Raw genomic sequence first — 18,147 nt, forward strand, 5'->3', positions numbered from 1 at the left:
CAAGCAAACATCATTTTCAGTTTAAAGCTTGCATCTTTGTTTTTGTTTTTACTCTGTGTGATGATGGAAATGAAGAAAAGCATGTTCAGGCTTGACATTAACACTGATTTATTGTTGCTAAGCAGCACTTCCTACTCACTTGCTGTCTCCCTTTCCTCCAATCACATACACCACATCATTATGGGACAGTGTTGCATGTCCATAAACTGGATAAGGAACTGGATCTGCCTCCCCCCATTTAAACGATCTGGGATTTGACACAGGACAAATGAGCCATGAATAGAAACCAGATTAGTCAATGGGTTTTAATAATTCACCAGTGATGAACTCACTGTCTGTCGTAGACTAAAACTGAATCCAGTGTTTGTTCGTGCTCCTTCAGCTCCTTCCCACCCACCACAAAGATGGAGTTCTCAGCCTCTGCCAGTCCAAACAGGAAGCGAGGGGATGGGATAGGAGGCATCCCGAGCCAGTCAGAACTGGAAGGGTCATACTGAGGGAAAAAGGTCCAGACATGAGGGAAATTATCAGTCAATATAAAATAGAACATCTTAAAGTAAAAAGAAAAACATGAAGAAAGAGGGGGAAAAAAACATATTTCAAGGAAAATATAACATTTCTCTGGAAATCAGATACCATGCTGAATCACTTATCCTGGTTTTATTCATTACTTTCTATAATGGAGACATTGAGATGAAACTGGGGTTTTGAACCTGATTTGGCTGATACAGTTACATTTCCTCTCCATAAACTTCGTTCAATGAATTTCAGTGTTGGAGTCATGGTTGGGGTTATTTCTAATTGATAATTAATTGCAATTATGAAGTAAATGTGGGAATGCATTCCCACTTTTAAGTTCCAAATTCTTTCTTATTCTTCCAACCACATAGTTTGACCTGCTATTGCTCAGCCAATTCTTAACCAAAATGTTGCCCACTTTATAATCAAACCAATGTACTTTGTGGAGGTTGCACTCTGACAAAATACATTTATATTAGTTATTATATCAATAGGCATAAAAACTAAAAACTCTAAAAATGTAATTGAGACCATCATTAGACTCTAAAAACAGCTTTAAATACAATGCAGTAGGGTGCAAACAATGATGAAAATCAAAAAAAATCACCCATAATGAGGTAAGGCATACAATCAAAAATTTAAAAAAAATTAAAAACTGAGTTAAGACCATCATTAGACCTTAAGAACTACTGTAAAAATATTGCACATACTTAAAAAGGGCAAAGGATGCTGTAAGGCACGAAAAGAGGCAAAAATGTAAAATTCACCCAACGTAGGAGGTAAGGCTATAGTAAGGCATAAAGTCAAAAAATTTCAACGACAAAAAAATTGAGTTAAGACCATCATTAGACCCTATAAACTACTACAAATATAACGCACTTACTTAAAACTGGCAAAGGATGCTGTAAGGCACAAAAAAGGCAAAAATAAAAAATTTACCTAACGTGGAAAGATAGGCTATAGTCAGGCATAAAGTAATAAATAAAAAATATAAAAAATTGTGTTAAGACCATTATTAGACCGTAAAAACTACTGGAAACATAATGCACATACTTAAAACGGACTAAAAACGGGCTAAGGATGCAGTAAGGCATAAAGTCAAAAATAAAAAAAATAAAACACTAGAAACTTTGCATTGGTGCGACAATGCAACTTGGAAAGCGAATCCACAGAAAATGAACAATATGTTCTTCAGTAATTGAAGATTTAAGAAAGAATTGTTCAGAGTTTCAGATACTGAGCAGTGCAAGACTTGAACCAGGGTCCTCATGATGGTTGCTTGACAAAGGACAGCTATCCTTACTTTCCAGCTTTACCAGTCATTGAAAGTAAGGCTATGATAAGGCGTGACGTTAAAGATTAAAATAAAAACAAAAAAAATTGTGTTAAGACCATTTTTTGACCCTAAAAACTACTAGAAATATAATGCACATACTTAAAACGGGCAAAGGATGCAGTAAGGCAGGAAAAAAGGCAAAAATCGAAAATTCACCAAAAGTCGGAAGTAAGGCTATAGTAAGTCATAAAGTCAAAAAATTTCAACCCCAAAAAAAATGAGTTAGGACCATCATTAGACCCTAAAAACTACAGCAAATATAATGCACATACTTAAACAGGGCTACAAAAGCAGTAAGGCACAAAAAATGACAAAAAACTAAAATCACCCAAAATAAAAAAAAAGGCTATAACAAGTCATATTTTTTTAAAATTTCAAAAAAAAAAAAATTGAGTTAGGACCATCATTAGACCCTAAAAACTACTGCAAATATAATGCACATACTTAAACAGGGCTACAAAAGCAGTAAGGCACAAAAAATGACAAAAAACTAAAATCACCCAAAATAAAAAGTTAGGAATTTTTTTTGAAAATTTCAACAAAAAAATAAATTGAGTTAGGACCATCATTAGACACTAAAAACTACTGCAAATATAATGCACATACTTAAACAGGGCATAGAAAGCAGTAAGGCACAAAAAATGACAAAAAACTAAAATCACCCAAAAAAAAGTAAGGCTATAACAAGGCATATTTTTTAAAAATTAAAAAAAAAAAAAAAATTGAGTTAGGACCATCATTAGACCCTAAAAACTACTGCAAATATAATGCACATACTTGAACAGGGCATAGAAAGCAGTAAGGCACAAAAAATGACAAAAAACTAAAATCACCCAAAACAAAAAGTAAGGTTATAGCAAGGCATTTTTTTTGAAAATTTCAAAAAAAAAAAAATTGAGTTAAGACCATCATTAGACCCTAAAAACTACTGCAAATATAATGCACATACTTAAACAGGGCATAGAAAGCAGTAAGGCACAAAAAATGACAAAAAACTAAAATCACCCAAAACAAAAAGTAAGGCTATAGCAAGGCATTTTTTTTGAAAATTTCAAAAAAAAAAAAAATTGAGTTAAGACCATCATTAGACCCTAAAAACTACTGCAAATATAATGCACATACTTAAACAGGGCATAGAAAGCAGTAAGGCACAAAAAATGACAAAAAACTAAAATCACCCAAAATAAAAAATTGAGGCTATAACAAGGCATTTTTTTTGAAAATTTCAAAAAAAAAAAAATTGAGTTAGGACCATCATTCGACCCTAAAAACTACTGCAAACATAATACACATACTTAAACAGGGCTTAGAAAGCAGTAAGGCACAAAAAATGACAAAAAAACTAAAATCACACACAAAAAAAAAAGTAAGGCTATAGCAAGGCATTTTTTTTGAAAATTTCAAAAAAAAAAAAAATTGAGTTAGGACCATCATTAGACCCTAAAAACTACTGCAAATATAATGCACATACTTAAACAGGGCTACAAAAGCAGTGAGGCACCAAAAATGACAAAAAACTAAAATCACCCAAAATAAAAAGTAAGGAATTTTTTTTGAAAATTTCAAAAAAAAAAAAATTGAGTTAGGACCATCATTAAACCCTAAAAACTACTGCAAAAATAATGCACATACTTAAACAGGGCTACAAAAGCAGTAAGGCACAAAAAATGACAAAAAACTAAAATCACCCAAAACAAAAAGTAAGGCTATAGCAAGGCATTTTTTTTTAAAATTTCAAAAAACAAAAAAATTGAGTTAGGACCATCATTAGACCCTAAAAACTACTGCAAATATAATGCACATACTTAAACCGGGCATAGAAAGCAGTAAGGCACAAAAAATGACAAAAAACTAAAATCACCCAAAACAAAAAGTAAGGCTATAGCAAGGCATTTTTTTTGAAAATTTCAACAACAAAAAAAATTGAGTTAGGACCATCATTAGACACTAAAAACTACAGCAAATATAATACACATACTTAAACAGGGCTAAGAAAGCAGTAAGGCACAAAAAATGACAAAAAACTAAAATCACCCAAAATAAAAAAAAAGGCTATAACAAGGCATATTTTTTTAAAATTTAAAAAAAAAAAAATTGAGTTAGGACCATGATTAGACCCTAAAAACTACTGCAAATATAATGCACATACTTAAACAGGGCTACAAAAGCATTAAGGCACAAAAATTTAAAAAAAAAAAAAATTGAGTTAGGACCATGATTAGACCCTAAAAACTACTGCAAATATAATGCACATACTTAAACAGGGCATAGAAAGCAGTAAGGCACAAAAAATGACAAAAAACTAAAATCACCCAAAATAAAAAATTAAGGCTATAACAAGGCATTTTTTTTGAAAATTTCAAAAAAAAAAAAATTGAGTTAGGACCATCATTCGACCCTAAAAACTACTGCAAACATAATACACATACTTAAACAGGGCTTAGAAAGCAGTAAGGCACAAAAAATGACAAAAAACTAAAATCACCCAAAACAAAAAGTAAGGCTATAGCAAGGCATTTTTTTTGAAAATTTCAAACAAAAAAAAAATTGAGTTAGGACCATCATTAGACCCTAAAAACTACTGCAAATATAATGCACATACTTAAACAGGGCTACAAAAGCAGTGAGGCACCAAAAATGACAAAAAACTAAAATCACCCAAAACAAAAAGTAAGGCTATAGCAAGGCATTTTTTTTGAAAATTTCAACAACAAAAAAAATTGAGTTAGGACCATCATTAGACACTAAAAACTACAGCAAATATAATACACATACTTAAACAGGGCTAAGAAAGCAGTAAGGCACAAAAAATGACAAAAAACTAAAATCACCCAAAATAAAAAAAAAGGCTATAACAAGGCATATTTTTTTAAAATTTAAAAAAAAAAAAATTGAGTTAGGACCATGATTAGACCCTAAAAACTACTGCAAATGTAATGCACATACTTAAACAGGGCTACAAAAGCATTAAGGCACAAAAAATTAAAAAAAAAAAAAATTGAGTTAGGACCATGATTAGACCCTAAAAACTACTGCAAATATAATGCACATACTTAAACAGGGCTACAAAAGCATTAAGGCAAAAAAAATGACAAAAAACTAAAATCACCCAAAATAAAAAAAAAAGGCTATAACAAGGCATATTTTTTTTAAATTTAAAAAAAAAAAATTGAGTTAGGACCATCATTAGACCATAAAAACTATTGCAAACATAATACACATACTTAAACAGGGCTTAGAAAGCAGTAAGGCACAAAAAATGACAAAAAACTAAAATCACCCAAAATAAAAAATTAAGGCTATAACAAGGCATTTTTTTTGAAAATTTCAAAAAAAAAAAAATTGAGTTAGGACCATCATTAGACCCTAAAAACTACTGCAAATATAATGCACATACTTAAACAGGGCATAGAAAGCAGTAAGGCACAAAAAATGACAAAAAACTAAAATCACCCAAAATAAAAAATTAAGGCTATAACAAGGCATTTTTTTTGAAAATTTCAAAAAAAAAAAAATTGAGTTAGGACCATCATTAGACCCTAAAAACTACTGCAAACATAATACACATACTTAAACAGGGCTTAGAAAGCAGTAAGGCACAAAAAATGACAAAAAACTAAAATCACCCAAAACAAAAAGTAAGGCTATAGCAAGGCATTTTTTTTGAAAATTTCAAAAAAAAAAAAATTGAGTTAGGACCATCATTAGACCCTAAAAACTACTGCAAATATAATGCACATACTTAAACAGGGCTACAAAAGCAGTAAGGCACAAAAAATGACAAAAAACTAAAATCACCCAAAACAAAAAGTAAGGCTATAGCAAGGCATTTTTTTTGAAAATTTAAAAAAAAAAAAATTGAGTTAAGACCATCATTAGACCCTAAAAACTACTGCAAATATAATGCACATACTTAAACAGGGCATAGAAAGCAGTAAGGCACAAAAAATGACAAAAACTAAAATCACCCAAAAAAAAAAGTAAGGCTATAGCAAGGCAATTTTTTTGAAAATTTCAAAAAAAAAAAAATTGAGTTAGGACCATCATTAGACACTAAAAACTACAGCAAATATAATACACATACTTAAACAGGGCTAAGAAAGCAGTAAGGCACAAAAAATGACAAAAAACTAAAATCACCCAAAATAAAAATAAGGCTATAACAAGTCATATTTTTTAAAAATTTCAAAAAAAAAAAAATTGAGTTAGGACCATCATTAGACCATAAAAACTACTGCAAATATAATGCACATACTTAAACAGGGCTACAAAAGCAGTAAGGCACAAAAAATGACAAAAAACTAAAATCACCCAAAATAAAAAATTAAGGCTATAACAAGGCATTTTTTTTGAAAATTTCAAAAAAAAAAAAATTGAGTTAGGACCATCATTAGACCCTAAAAACAACTGCAAACATAATACACATACTTAAACAGGGCTAAGAAAGCAGTAAGGCACAAAAAATGACAAAAAACTAAAATCACATTTCCTCTCCATAAACTTTGTTCAATGAATTTCAGTGTTGGAGTCATGGTTGGGGTTATTTATAATTGATAATTAATTGCAATTATGAAGTAAATGTGGGAATGCATTCCCACTTTTAAGTTCCAAATTCTTTCTTATTCTTCCAACCACATAGTTTGACCTGCTATTGCTCAGCCAATTCTTAACCAAAATGTTGCCCACTTCATAATCAAACCAATGTACTTTGTGGAGGTTGCACTCTGACAAAATACATTTATATTAGTTATTATATCAATAGGCATAAAAACTAAAAACTCTAAAAATGTAATTGAGACCATCATTAGACTCTAAAAACAGCTTTAAATACAATGCAGTAGGGTGCAAACAATGATGAAAATCAAAAAAAATCACCCATAATGAGGTAAGGCATACAATCAAAAATTTAAAAAAAATTAAAAACTGAGTTAAGACCATCATTAGACCTTAAGAACTACTGTAAAAATATTGCACATACTTAAAAAGGGCAAAGGATGCTGTAAGGCACGAAAAGAGGCAAAAATGTAAAATTCACCCAACGTAGGAGGTAAGGCTATAGTAAGGCATAAAGTCAAAAAATTTCAACGACAAAAAAATTGAGTTAAGACCATCATTAGACCCTATAAACTACTAGAAATATAACGCACATACTTAAAACTGGCAAAGGATGCTGTAAGGCACAAAAAAGGCAAAAATAAAAAATTTACCTAATGTGGAAAGATAGGCTATAGTCAGGCATAAAGTAATAAATAAAAAATATAAAAAATTGTGTTAAGACCATTATTAGACCGTAAAAACTACTGGAAACATAATGCACATACTTAAAACGGACTAAAAACGGGCTAAGGATGCAGTAAGGCATAAAGTCAAAAATAAAAAAAATAAAACACTAGAAACTTTGCATTGGTGCGACAATGCAACTTGGAAAGCGAATCCACAGAAAATGAACAATATGTTCTTCAGTAATTGAAGAAAGAATTGTTCAGAGTTTCAGATAGTGAGCAGTGCAAGACTTGAACCAGGGTCCTCATGATGGTTGCTTGACAAAGGAGTAGGACCATATCACACTGAGCTACAGCTGTCCTTACTTTCCAGCTTTACCAGTCATTGAAAGTAAGGCTATGATAAGGCGTGACGTTAAAGATTAAAATAAAAACAAAAAAAATTGTGTTAAGACCATTTTTTGACCCTAAAAACTACTAGAAATATAATGCACATACTTAAAACGGGCAAAGGATGCAGTAAGGCAGGAAAAAAGGCAAAAATCGAAAATTCACCAAAAGTCGGAAGTAAGGCTATAGTAAGTCATAAAGTCAAAAAGTTAAAAAATATAATAATAATTGAGTTAAGACCATCATTAGACCCTAAAAACTACTGCAAATATAATGCACATACTTAAACAGGGCATGGAAAGCAGGAAGGCACAAAAAATGACAAAAAACTAAAATCACCCAAAACAAAAAGTAAGGCTATAGCAAGGCATTTTTTTTGAAAATTTCAAAAAAAAAAAAATTGAGTTAGGACCATCATTAGACACTAAAAACTACAGCAAATATAATACACATACTTAAACAGGGCTAAGAAAGCAGTAAGGCACAAAAAATGACAAAAAACTAAAATCACCCAAAAAAAAGTAAGGCTATAACAAGGCATTATTTTTAAAAATTAAAAAAAAAAAAAAAATTGAGTTAGTACCATCATTAGACCCTAAAAACTACTGCAAATATAATACACATACTTAAACAGGGCTTAGAAAGCAGTAAGGCACAAAAAATGACAAAAAACTAAAATCACCCAAAACAAAAAGTAAGGCTATAGCAAGGCATTTTTTTTGAAAATTTCAACAACAACAAAAAAATTGAGTTAAGACCATCATTAGACCCTAAAAACTACTGCAAATATAATGCACATACTTAAACAGGGCATAGAAAGCAGTAAGGCACAAAAAATGACAAAAAACTAAAATCACCCAAAACAAAAAGTAAGGCTATAGCAAGGCATTTTTTTTGAAAATTTCAAAAAAAAAAAATTGAGTTAGGACCATCATTAGACACTAAAAACTACAGCAAATATAATACACATACTTAAACAGGGCTAAGAAAGCAGTAAGGCACAAAAAATGACAAAAAACTAAAATCACCCAAAACAAAAAGTAAGGTTATAGCAAGGCACTTTTTTTGAAAATTTCAACAAAAAAAAAAAAATTGAGTTAGGACCATCATTAGACCCTAAAAACTACTGCAAAAATAATGCACATACTTAAACAGGGCTAAGAAAGCAGTAAGGTACAAAAAATGACAAAAAACTAAAATCACCCAAAACAAAAAGTAAGGCTATAGCAAGGCATTTTTTTTTGAAAATTTCAAAAAAAAAAAAAAATTGAGTTAGGACCATCATTAGACACTAAAAACTACAGCAAATATAATGCACATACTTAAGCAGGGCTAAGAAAGCAGTAAGGCACAAAAAATGACAAAAAACTAAAATCACCCAAAATAAAAAATTAAGGCTATAACAAGGCATTTTTTTTGAAAATTTCAAAAAAAAAAATTTGAGTTATGACCATCATTAGACCCTAAAAACTACTGCAAATATAATGCACATACTTAAACAAGGCATAGAAAGCAGTAAGGCACAAAAAATGACAAAAAACTAAAATCACCCAAAACAAAAAGTAAGGTTATAGCAAGGCACTTTTTTTGAAAATTTCAAAAAAAAAAAAATTTAGTTAGGACCATCATTAGACCCTAAAAACTACTGCAAATATAATACACATACTTAAACAGGGCTAAGAAAGCAGTAAGGCACAAAAAATGACAAAAAACTAAAATCACCCAAAATAAAAAATAAGGCTATAACAAGGCATTTTTTTTTTGAAAATTTCAAAAAAAAAAAAAATTGAGTTAAGACCATCATTAGACCCTAAAAACTACTGCAAATATAATGCACATACTTAAACAGGGCTACAAAAGCAGTAAGGCACAAAAATGACAAAAAACTAAAATCACCCAAAACAAAAAGTAAGGTTATAGCAAGGCATTTTTTTTGAAAATTTAAACAAAAAAAAAAAATTGAGTTAGGACCATCATTAGACCCTAAAAACTACTGCAAATATAATACACATACTTAAACAGGGCTAAGAAAGCGGTAAGGCACAAAAAATGCCAAAAAACTAACATCACCCAAAATAAAAAATAAGGCTATAACAAGGCATTTTTTTTTTTGAAAATTTCAAAAAAAAAAAAATTGAGTTAAGACCATCATTAGACCCTAAAAACTACTGCAAATATAATGCACATACTTAAGCAGGGCATAGAAAGCAGTAAGGCACAAAAAATGACAAAAAACTAAAATCACATTTCCTCTCCATAAACTTCGTTCAATGAATTTCAGTGTTGGAGTCATGGTTGGGGTTATTTATAATTGATAATTAATTGCAATTATGAAGTAAATGTGGGAATGCATTCCCACTTTTAAGTTCCAAATTCTTTCTTCTTCTTCCAACCACATAGTTTGACCTGCTATTGCTCAGCCAATTCTTAACCAAAATGTTGCCCACTTTATAATCAAACCAATGTACTTTGTGGAGGTTGCACTCTGACAAATTACATTTATATTAGTTATTATATCAATAGGCATAAAAATTAAAAACTCTAAAAATGTAATTGAGACCATCATTAGACTCTAAAAACAGCTTTAAATACAATGCAGTAGGGTGCAAACAATGATGAAAATCAAAAAAAATCACCCATAATGAGGTAAGGCATACAATCAAAAATTTAAAAAAAATTAAAAACTGAGTTAAGACCATCATTAGACCTTAAGAACTACTGTAAAAATATTGCACATACTTAAAAAGGGCAAAGGATGCTGTAAGGCACGAAAAGAGGCAAAAATGTAAAATTCACCCAACGTAGGAGGTAAGGCTATAGTAAGGCATAAAGTCAAAAAATTTCAACCCCAAAAAAATTGAGTTAAGACCATCATTAGACCCTATAAACTACTAGAAATATAACGCACATACTTAAAACTGGCAAAGGATGCTGTAAGGCACAAAAAAGGCAAAAATAAAAAATTTACCTAACGTGGAAAGATAGGCTATAGTCAGGCATAAAGTAATAAATAAAAAATATAAAAAATTGTGTTAAGACCATTATTAGACCGTAAAAACTACTGGAAACATAATGCACATACTTAAAACGGACTAAAAACGGGCTAAGGATGCAGTAAGGCATAAAGTCAAAAATAAAAAAAATAAAACACTAGAAACTTTGCATTGGTGCGACAATGCAACTTGGAAAGCGAATCCACAGAAAATGAACAATATGTTCTTCAGTAATTGAAGATTTAAGAAAGAATTGTTCAGAGTTTCAGATACTGAGCAGTGCAAGACTTGAACCAGGGTCCTCATGATGATTGCTTGACAAAGGAGTAGGATCTTATCACACTGAGCTACAGCTGTCCTTACTTTCCAGCTTTACCAGTCATTGAAAGTAAGGCTATGATAAGGCGTGACGTTAAAGATTAAAATAAAAACAAAAAAAATTGTGTTAAGACCATTTTTTGACCCTAAAAACTACTAGAAATATAATGCACATACTTAAAACGGGCAAAGGATGCAGTAAGGCAGGAAAAAAGGCAAAAATCGAAAATTCACCAAAAGTCGGAAGTAAGGCTATAGTAAGTCATAAAGTCAAAAAGTTAAAAAAAATAATAATAATTGAGTAAAGATCATCATTAGACTCTAACAACTACTAGTAATATAATGCACATACTTAAATCGGGCAAAGGATGCTGTAAGGCACAAAAAAAAAAGGAAAAATCAAAAATTCACCCGAGGTCGGAGGTAAGGCTATAGTAAGGCATAAAGTCAAAAAATTTCAACCCCAAAAAAAATGAGTTAGGACTATCATTAGACCCTAAAAACTACTGCAAATATAATACACATACTTAAACAGGGCTAAGAAAGCAGTAAGGCACAAAAAACAAAAATCACCCAAAAAAAAGTAAGGCTATAACAAGGCATTATTTTTAAAAATTTAAAAAAAAAAAAAAAATTGAGTTAGTACCATCATTAGAGCCTAAAAACTACTGCAAATATAATACGCATACTTAAGCAAGGCTAAGAAAGCAGTAAGGCACAAAAAATGACAAAAAACTAAAATCACCCAAAATAAAAAATTAAGGCTATAACAAGGCATTTTTTTTAAAAATTTCAAAAAAAAAAAAATTGAGTTATGACCATCATTAGACCCTAAAAACTACTGCATATATAATACACATACTTAAACAGGGCTTAGAAAGCAGTAAGGCACAAAAAATGACAAAAAACTAAAATCACCCAAAACAAAAAGTAAGGCTATAGCAAGGCATTTTTTTTAAAAATTTCAAAAAAAAAAAAATTGAGTTATGACCATCAATAGACCCTAAAAACTACTTCAAATATAATGCACATACTTAAACAGGGCTAAGAAAGCAGTAAGGCACAAAAAATGACAAAAAACTAAAATCACCCAAAAAAAAGTAAGGCTATAACAAGGCATATTTTTTAAAAATTTAAAAAAAAAAAAAATTGAGTTAGGACCATCATTAGACCCTAAAAACTACTGCAAATATAATGCACATACTTAAACAGGGCATAGAAAGCAGTAAGGCACAAAAAATGACAAAAAACTAAAATCACCCAAAACAAAAAGTAAGGCTATAGCAAGGCATTTATTTTGAAAATTTCAAAAAAAAAAAAATTGAGTTAGGAACATCATTAGACACTAAAAACTACTGCAAAAATAATGCACATACTTAAACAGGGCATAGAAAGCAGTAAGGCACAAAAAATGACAAAAAACTAAAATCACCCAAAATAAAAAATTAAGGCTATAACAAGGCATTTTTTTTGAAAATTTCAAAAAAAAAAAAATTGAGTTATGACCATCATTAGACCCTAAAAACTACTGCAAATATAATGCACATACTTAAACAGGGTATAGAAAGCAGTAAGGCACAAAAAATGACAAAAAACTAAAATCACCCAAAACAAAAAGTAAGGCTATAGCAAGGCATTTTTTTTGAAAATTTCAAAAAAAAAAAATTGAGTTAGGAACATCATTAGACACTAAAAACTACAGCAAATATAATGCACATACTTAAACAGGGCTAAGAAAGCAGTAAGGCACAAAAAATGACAAAAAACTAAAATCACCCAAAACAAAAAGTAAGGTTATAGCAAGGCACTTTTTTTGAAAATTTCAAAAAAAAAAAAATTGAGTTAGGACCATCATTAGACCCTAAAAACTACTGCAAATATAATACACATACTTAAACAGGGCTAAGAAAGCAGTAAGGCACAAAAAATGACAAAAAACTAAAATCACCCAAAATAAAAATTAAGGCATTTTTTTTGAAAATTTCAAAAAAAAAAAAATTGAGTTAGGACCATCATTAGACCCTAAAAACTACTGCAAAAATAATGCACATACTTAAACAGGGCTACAAAAGCAGTAAGGCACAAAAAATGACAAAAAACTAAAATCACCCAAAATAAAAAATTAAGGCTATAACAAGGCATTTTTTTTGAAAATTTCAAAAAAAAAAAAATTGAGTTAGGACCATCATTAGACACTAAAAACTACAGCAAATATAATACACATACTTAAACAGGGCTAAGAAAGCAGTAAGGCACAAAAAATGACAAAAAACAAAAATCACCCAAAATAAAGATAAGGCTATAACAAGGCATATTTTTTAAAAATTTCAAAAAAAAAAAAAAATTGCGTTAGGACCATCATTAGACCCTTAAATCTACTGCAAATATAATGCACATACTTAAACAGGGCTAAGAAAGCAGTAAGGCACAAAAAATGACAAAAAACTAAAATCACCCAAAATAAAAATTAAGGCTATAACAAGGCATATTTTTTAAAAATTAAAAAAAAAAAAAAAACTGAGTTAGGACCATCATTAGACCCTAAAAACTACTGCAAATATAATGCACATACTTAAACAGGGCTACAAAAGCAGTAAGGCACAAAAAATGACAAAAAACTAAAATCACCCAAAACAAAAAGTAAGGCTATAGCAAGGCATTTTTTTTGAAAGTTTAAAAAAAAAAAAAATTGAGTTAAGACCATCATTAGACCCTAAAAACTACTGCAAATATAATGCACATACTTAAACAGGGCATAGAAACCAGTAAGGCACAAAAAATGACAAAAAACTAAAATCACCCAAAACAAAAAGTAAGGTTATAGCAAGGCACTTTTTTTGAAAATTTCAAAAAAAAAAAAATTGAGTTAGGACCATCATTAGACACTAAAAACTACAGCAAATATAATACACATACTTAAACAGGGCTAAGAAAGCAGTAAGGCACAAAAAATGACAAAAAACAAAAATCACCCAAAATAAAGATAAGGCTATAACAAGGCATATTTTTTAAAAATTTCAAAAAAAAAAAAAAATTGCGTTAGGACCATCATTAGACCCTTAAATCTACTGCAAATATAATGCACATACTTAAACAGGGCTAAGAAAGCAGTAAGGCACAAAAAATGACAAAAAACTAAAATCACCCAAAATAAAAATTAAGGCTATAACAAGGCATATTTTTTAAAAATTTAAAAAAAAAAAAAAACTGAGTTAGGACCATCATTAGACCCTAAAAACTACTGCAAATATAATGCACATACTTAAACAGGGCTACAAAAGCAGTAAGGCACAAAAAATGACAAAAAACTAAAATCACCCAAAACAAAAAGTAAGGCTATAGCAAGGCATTTTTTTTGAAAATTTAAAAAAAAAAAAAATTGAGTTAAGACCATCATTAGACCCTAAAAACTACTGCAAATATAATGCACATACTTAAACAGGGCATAGAAACCAGTAAGGCACAAAAAATGACAAAAAACTAAAATCACCCAAAACAAAAAGTAAAGCTGTTGCAAGGAATTTTTTTTGAAAATTTCAAAAAAGAAAAATTGAGTTAGTGCCATCATTAGACCCTAAATACTACTGCAAATATAATGCACATACTTAAACAGGGCATAGAAAGCAGTAAGGCACAAAAAATGACAAAAAACTAAAATCACCCAAAATAAAAAATTAAGGCTATAACAAGGCATTTTTTTTGAAAATTTCAAAAAAAAAAAAATTGAGTTATGACCATCATTAGACCCTAAAAACTACTGCAAATATAATGCACATACTTAAACAGGGCTAAGAAAGCAGTAAGGCACAAAAAATGACAAAAAACTAAAATCACCCAAAATAAAAATTAAGGCTATAACAAGGCATATTTTTTAAAAATTTAAAAAAAAAAAAAACTGAGTTAGGACCATCATTAGACCCTAAAAACTACTGCAAATATAATGCACATACTTAAACAGGGCTACAAAAGCAGTAAGGCACAAAAAATGACAAAAAACTAAAATCACCCAAAACAAAAAGTAAGGCTATAGCAAGGCATTTTTTTGAAAATTTCAAAAAAAAAAAATTGAGTTAAGACCATCATTAGACCCTAAAAACTACTGCAAATATAATGCACATACTTAAACAGGGCTACAAAAGCAGTAAGGCACAAAAAATGACAAAAAACTAAAATCACCCAAAACAAAAAGTAAAGCTGTTGCAAGGAATTTTTTTTGAAAATTTCAAAAAAGAAAAATTGAGTTAGTGCCATCATTAGACCCTAAATACTACTGCAAATATAATGCACATACTTAAACAGGGCATAGAAAGCAGTAAGGCACAAAAAATGACAAAAAACTAAAATCACCCAAAATAAAAAATTAAGGCTATAACAAGGCATTTTTTTTGAAAATTTCAAAAAAAAAAAAATTGAGTTATGACCATCATTAGACCCTAAAAAACTACTGCAAATATAATGCACATACTTAAACAGGGCATAGAAAGCAGTAAGGCACAAAAAATGACAAAAAACTAAAATCACCCAAAACAAAAAGTAAGGCTATAGCAGGGCATTTTTTTTGAAAATTTCAAAAAAAAAAAATTGAGTTAGGAACATCATTAGACACTAAAAACTACTGCAAAAATAATGCACATACTTAAACAGGGCATAGAAAGCAGTAAGGCACAAAAAATGACAAAAAAACTAAAATCACCCAAAAAAAAAAGTAAGGCTATAGCAAGGCATTTTTTTTTGAAAATTTCAAAAAAAAAAAAATTGAGTTAAGACCATCATTAGACCCTAAAAACTACTGCAAATATAATGCACATACTTAAACAGGGCTAAGAAAGCAGTAAGGCACAAAAAATGACAAAAAACAAAAATCACCCAAAAAAAAGTAAGGCTATAACAAGGCATATTTTTTTAAAATTTAAAAAAAAAAAAAATTGAGTTAGGACCATCATTAGACCCTAAAAACTACTGCAAATATAATGCACATACTTAAACAGGGCATAGAAAGCAGTAAGGCACAAAAAATGACAAAAAACTAAAATCACCCAAAATAAAAAATTAAGGCTATAACAAGGCATTTTTTTTGAAAATTTCAAAAAAAAAAAAAATTGAGTTATGACCATCATTAGACCCTAAAAACTACTGCAAATATAATGCACATACTTAAACAGGGCATAGAAAGCAGTAAGGCACAAAAAATGACAAAAAACTAAAATCACCCAAAACAAAAAGTAAGGCTATATAGCAAGGCATTTTTTTTGAAAATTTCAAAAAAAAAAAATTGAGTTAGGAACATCATTAGACCCTAAAAACTACTGCAAATATAATACACATACTTAAACAGGGCTAAGAAAGCAGTAAGGCACAAAAAATGACAAAAAACTAAAATCACCCAAAATAAAAATTAAGGCATTTTTTTTGAAAATTTCAAAAAAAAAAAAATTGAGTTAGGACCATCATTAGACCCTAAAAACTACTGCAAAAATAATGCACATACTTAAACAGGGCTACAAAAGCAGTAAGGCACAAAAAATGACAAAAAACTAAAATCACCCAAAATAAAAAATTAAGGCTATAACAAGGCATTTTTTTTTGAAAATTTCAAAAAAAAAAAAAATTGAGTTAGGACCATCATTAGACCCTAAAAACTACTGCAAATATAATGCACATACTTAAACAGGGCATAGAAAGCAGTAAGGCACAAAAAATGACAAAAAACTAAAATCACCCAAAATAAAAAATTAAGGCTATAACAAGGCATTTTTTTTGAAAATTTCAAAAAAAAAAAATTGAGTTATGACCATCATTAGACCCTAAAAACTACTGCAAATATAATGCACATACTTAAACAGGGCATAGAAAGCAGTAAGGCACAAAAAATGACAAAAAACTAAAATCACCCAAAACAAAAAGTAAGGCTATAGCAAGGCATTTTTTTTGAAAATTTCAAAAAAAAAAAATTGAGTTAGGAACATCATTAGACACTAAAAACTACAGCAAATATAATGCACATACTTAAACAGGGCTAAGAAAGCAGTAAGGCACAAAAAATGACAAAAAACTAAAATCACCCAAAACAAAAAGTAAGGTTATAGCAAGGCACTTTTTTTGAAAATTTCAAAAAAAAAAAATTGAGTTAGGACCATCATTAGACCCTAAAAACTACTGCAAATATAATACACATACTTAAACAGGGCTAAGAAAGCAGTAAGGCACAAAAAATGACAAAAAACTAAAATCACCCAAAATAAAAATTAAGGCATTTTTTTTGAAAATTTCAAAAAAAAAAAAATTGAGTTAGGACCATCATTAGACCCTAAAAACTACTGCAAAATAATGCACATACTTAAACAGGGCTACAAAAGCAGTAAGGCACAAAAAATGACAAAAAACTAAAATCACCCAAAATAAAAAATTAAGGCTATAACAAGGCTTTTTTTTGAAAATTTCAAAAAAGAAAAATTGAGTTAGGACCATCATTAGACACTAAAAACTACAGCAAATATAATACACATACTTAAACAGGGCTAAGAAAGCAGTAAGGCACAAAAAATGACAAAAAACAAAAATCACCCAAAATAAAGATAAGGGTATAACAAGGCATATTTTTTAAAAATTTCAAAAAAAAAAAAAATTGAGTTAGGACCATCATTAGACCCTTAAATCTACTGCAAATATAATGCACATACTTAAACAGGGCTAAGAAAGCAGTAAGGCACAAAAAATGACAAAAAACTAAAATCACCCAAAATAAAAATTAAGGCTATAACAAGGCATATTTTTTAAAAAATTTAAAAAAAAAAAAAACTGAGTTAGGACCATCATTAGACCCTAAAAACTACTGCAAATATAATGCACATACTTAAACAGGGCTACAAAAGCAGTAAGGCACAAAAAATGACAAAAAACTAAAATCACCCAAAACAAAAAGTAAGGCTATAGCAAGGCATTTTTTTTGAAAATTTCAAAAAAAAAAAAATTGAGTTAAGACCATCATTAGACCCTAAAAACTACTGCAAATATAATGCACATACTTAAACAGGGCATAGAAACCAGTAAGGCACAAAAAATGACAAAAAACTAAAATCACCCAAAACAAAAAGTAAAGCTGTTGCAAGGAATTTTTTTTGAAAATTTCAAAAAAGAAAAATTTAGTTAGTGCCATCATTAGACCCTAAAAACTACTGCAAATATAATGCACATACTTAAACAGGGCATAGAAAGCAGTAAGGCACAAAAAATGACAAAAAACTAAAATCACCCAAAATAAAAAATTAAGGCTATAACAAGGCATTTTTTTTGAAAATTTCAAAAAAAAAAAAATTGAGTTATGACCATCATTAGACCCTAAAAACTACTGCAAATATAATGCACATAC

The 18,147-nt window shown here is 29.7% G+C and overlaps 1 protein-coding gene across 1 annotated transcript in view; it reads right to left on the minus strand.

Annotated features, from left to right (window-relative positions):
• Nucleotides 1-18,147, minus strand: part of klhl40b (kelch-like family member 40b) — a 42,544-nt gene that overhangs the window by 19,096 nt on the left and 5,301 nt on the right. Inside the window, exons 2-3 of the mRNA XM_028434484.1 lie at nucleotides 333-493; nucleotides 129-247 (exon numbers count right to left, since the gene is read on the minus strand). Of these exons, the coding sequence (XP_028290285.1) occupies nucleotides 136-247; nucleotides 333-493 (273 nt within the window). The 3' untranslated portion in view covers nucleotides 129-135. The remainder of the gene's footprint in view (nucleotides 1-128; nucleotides 248-332; nucleotides 494-18,147) is intronic.

This window comes from Gouania willdenowi, chromosome 20 (genome assembly GCF_900634775.1).
Source record: "Gouania willdenowi chromosome 20, fGouWil2.1, whole genome shotgun sequence".
In the NCBI taxonomy this organism is placed as follows: Eukaryota; Metazoa; Chordata; class Actinopteri; order Blenniiformes; family Gobiesocidae; genus Gouania; species Gouania willdenowi.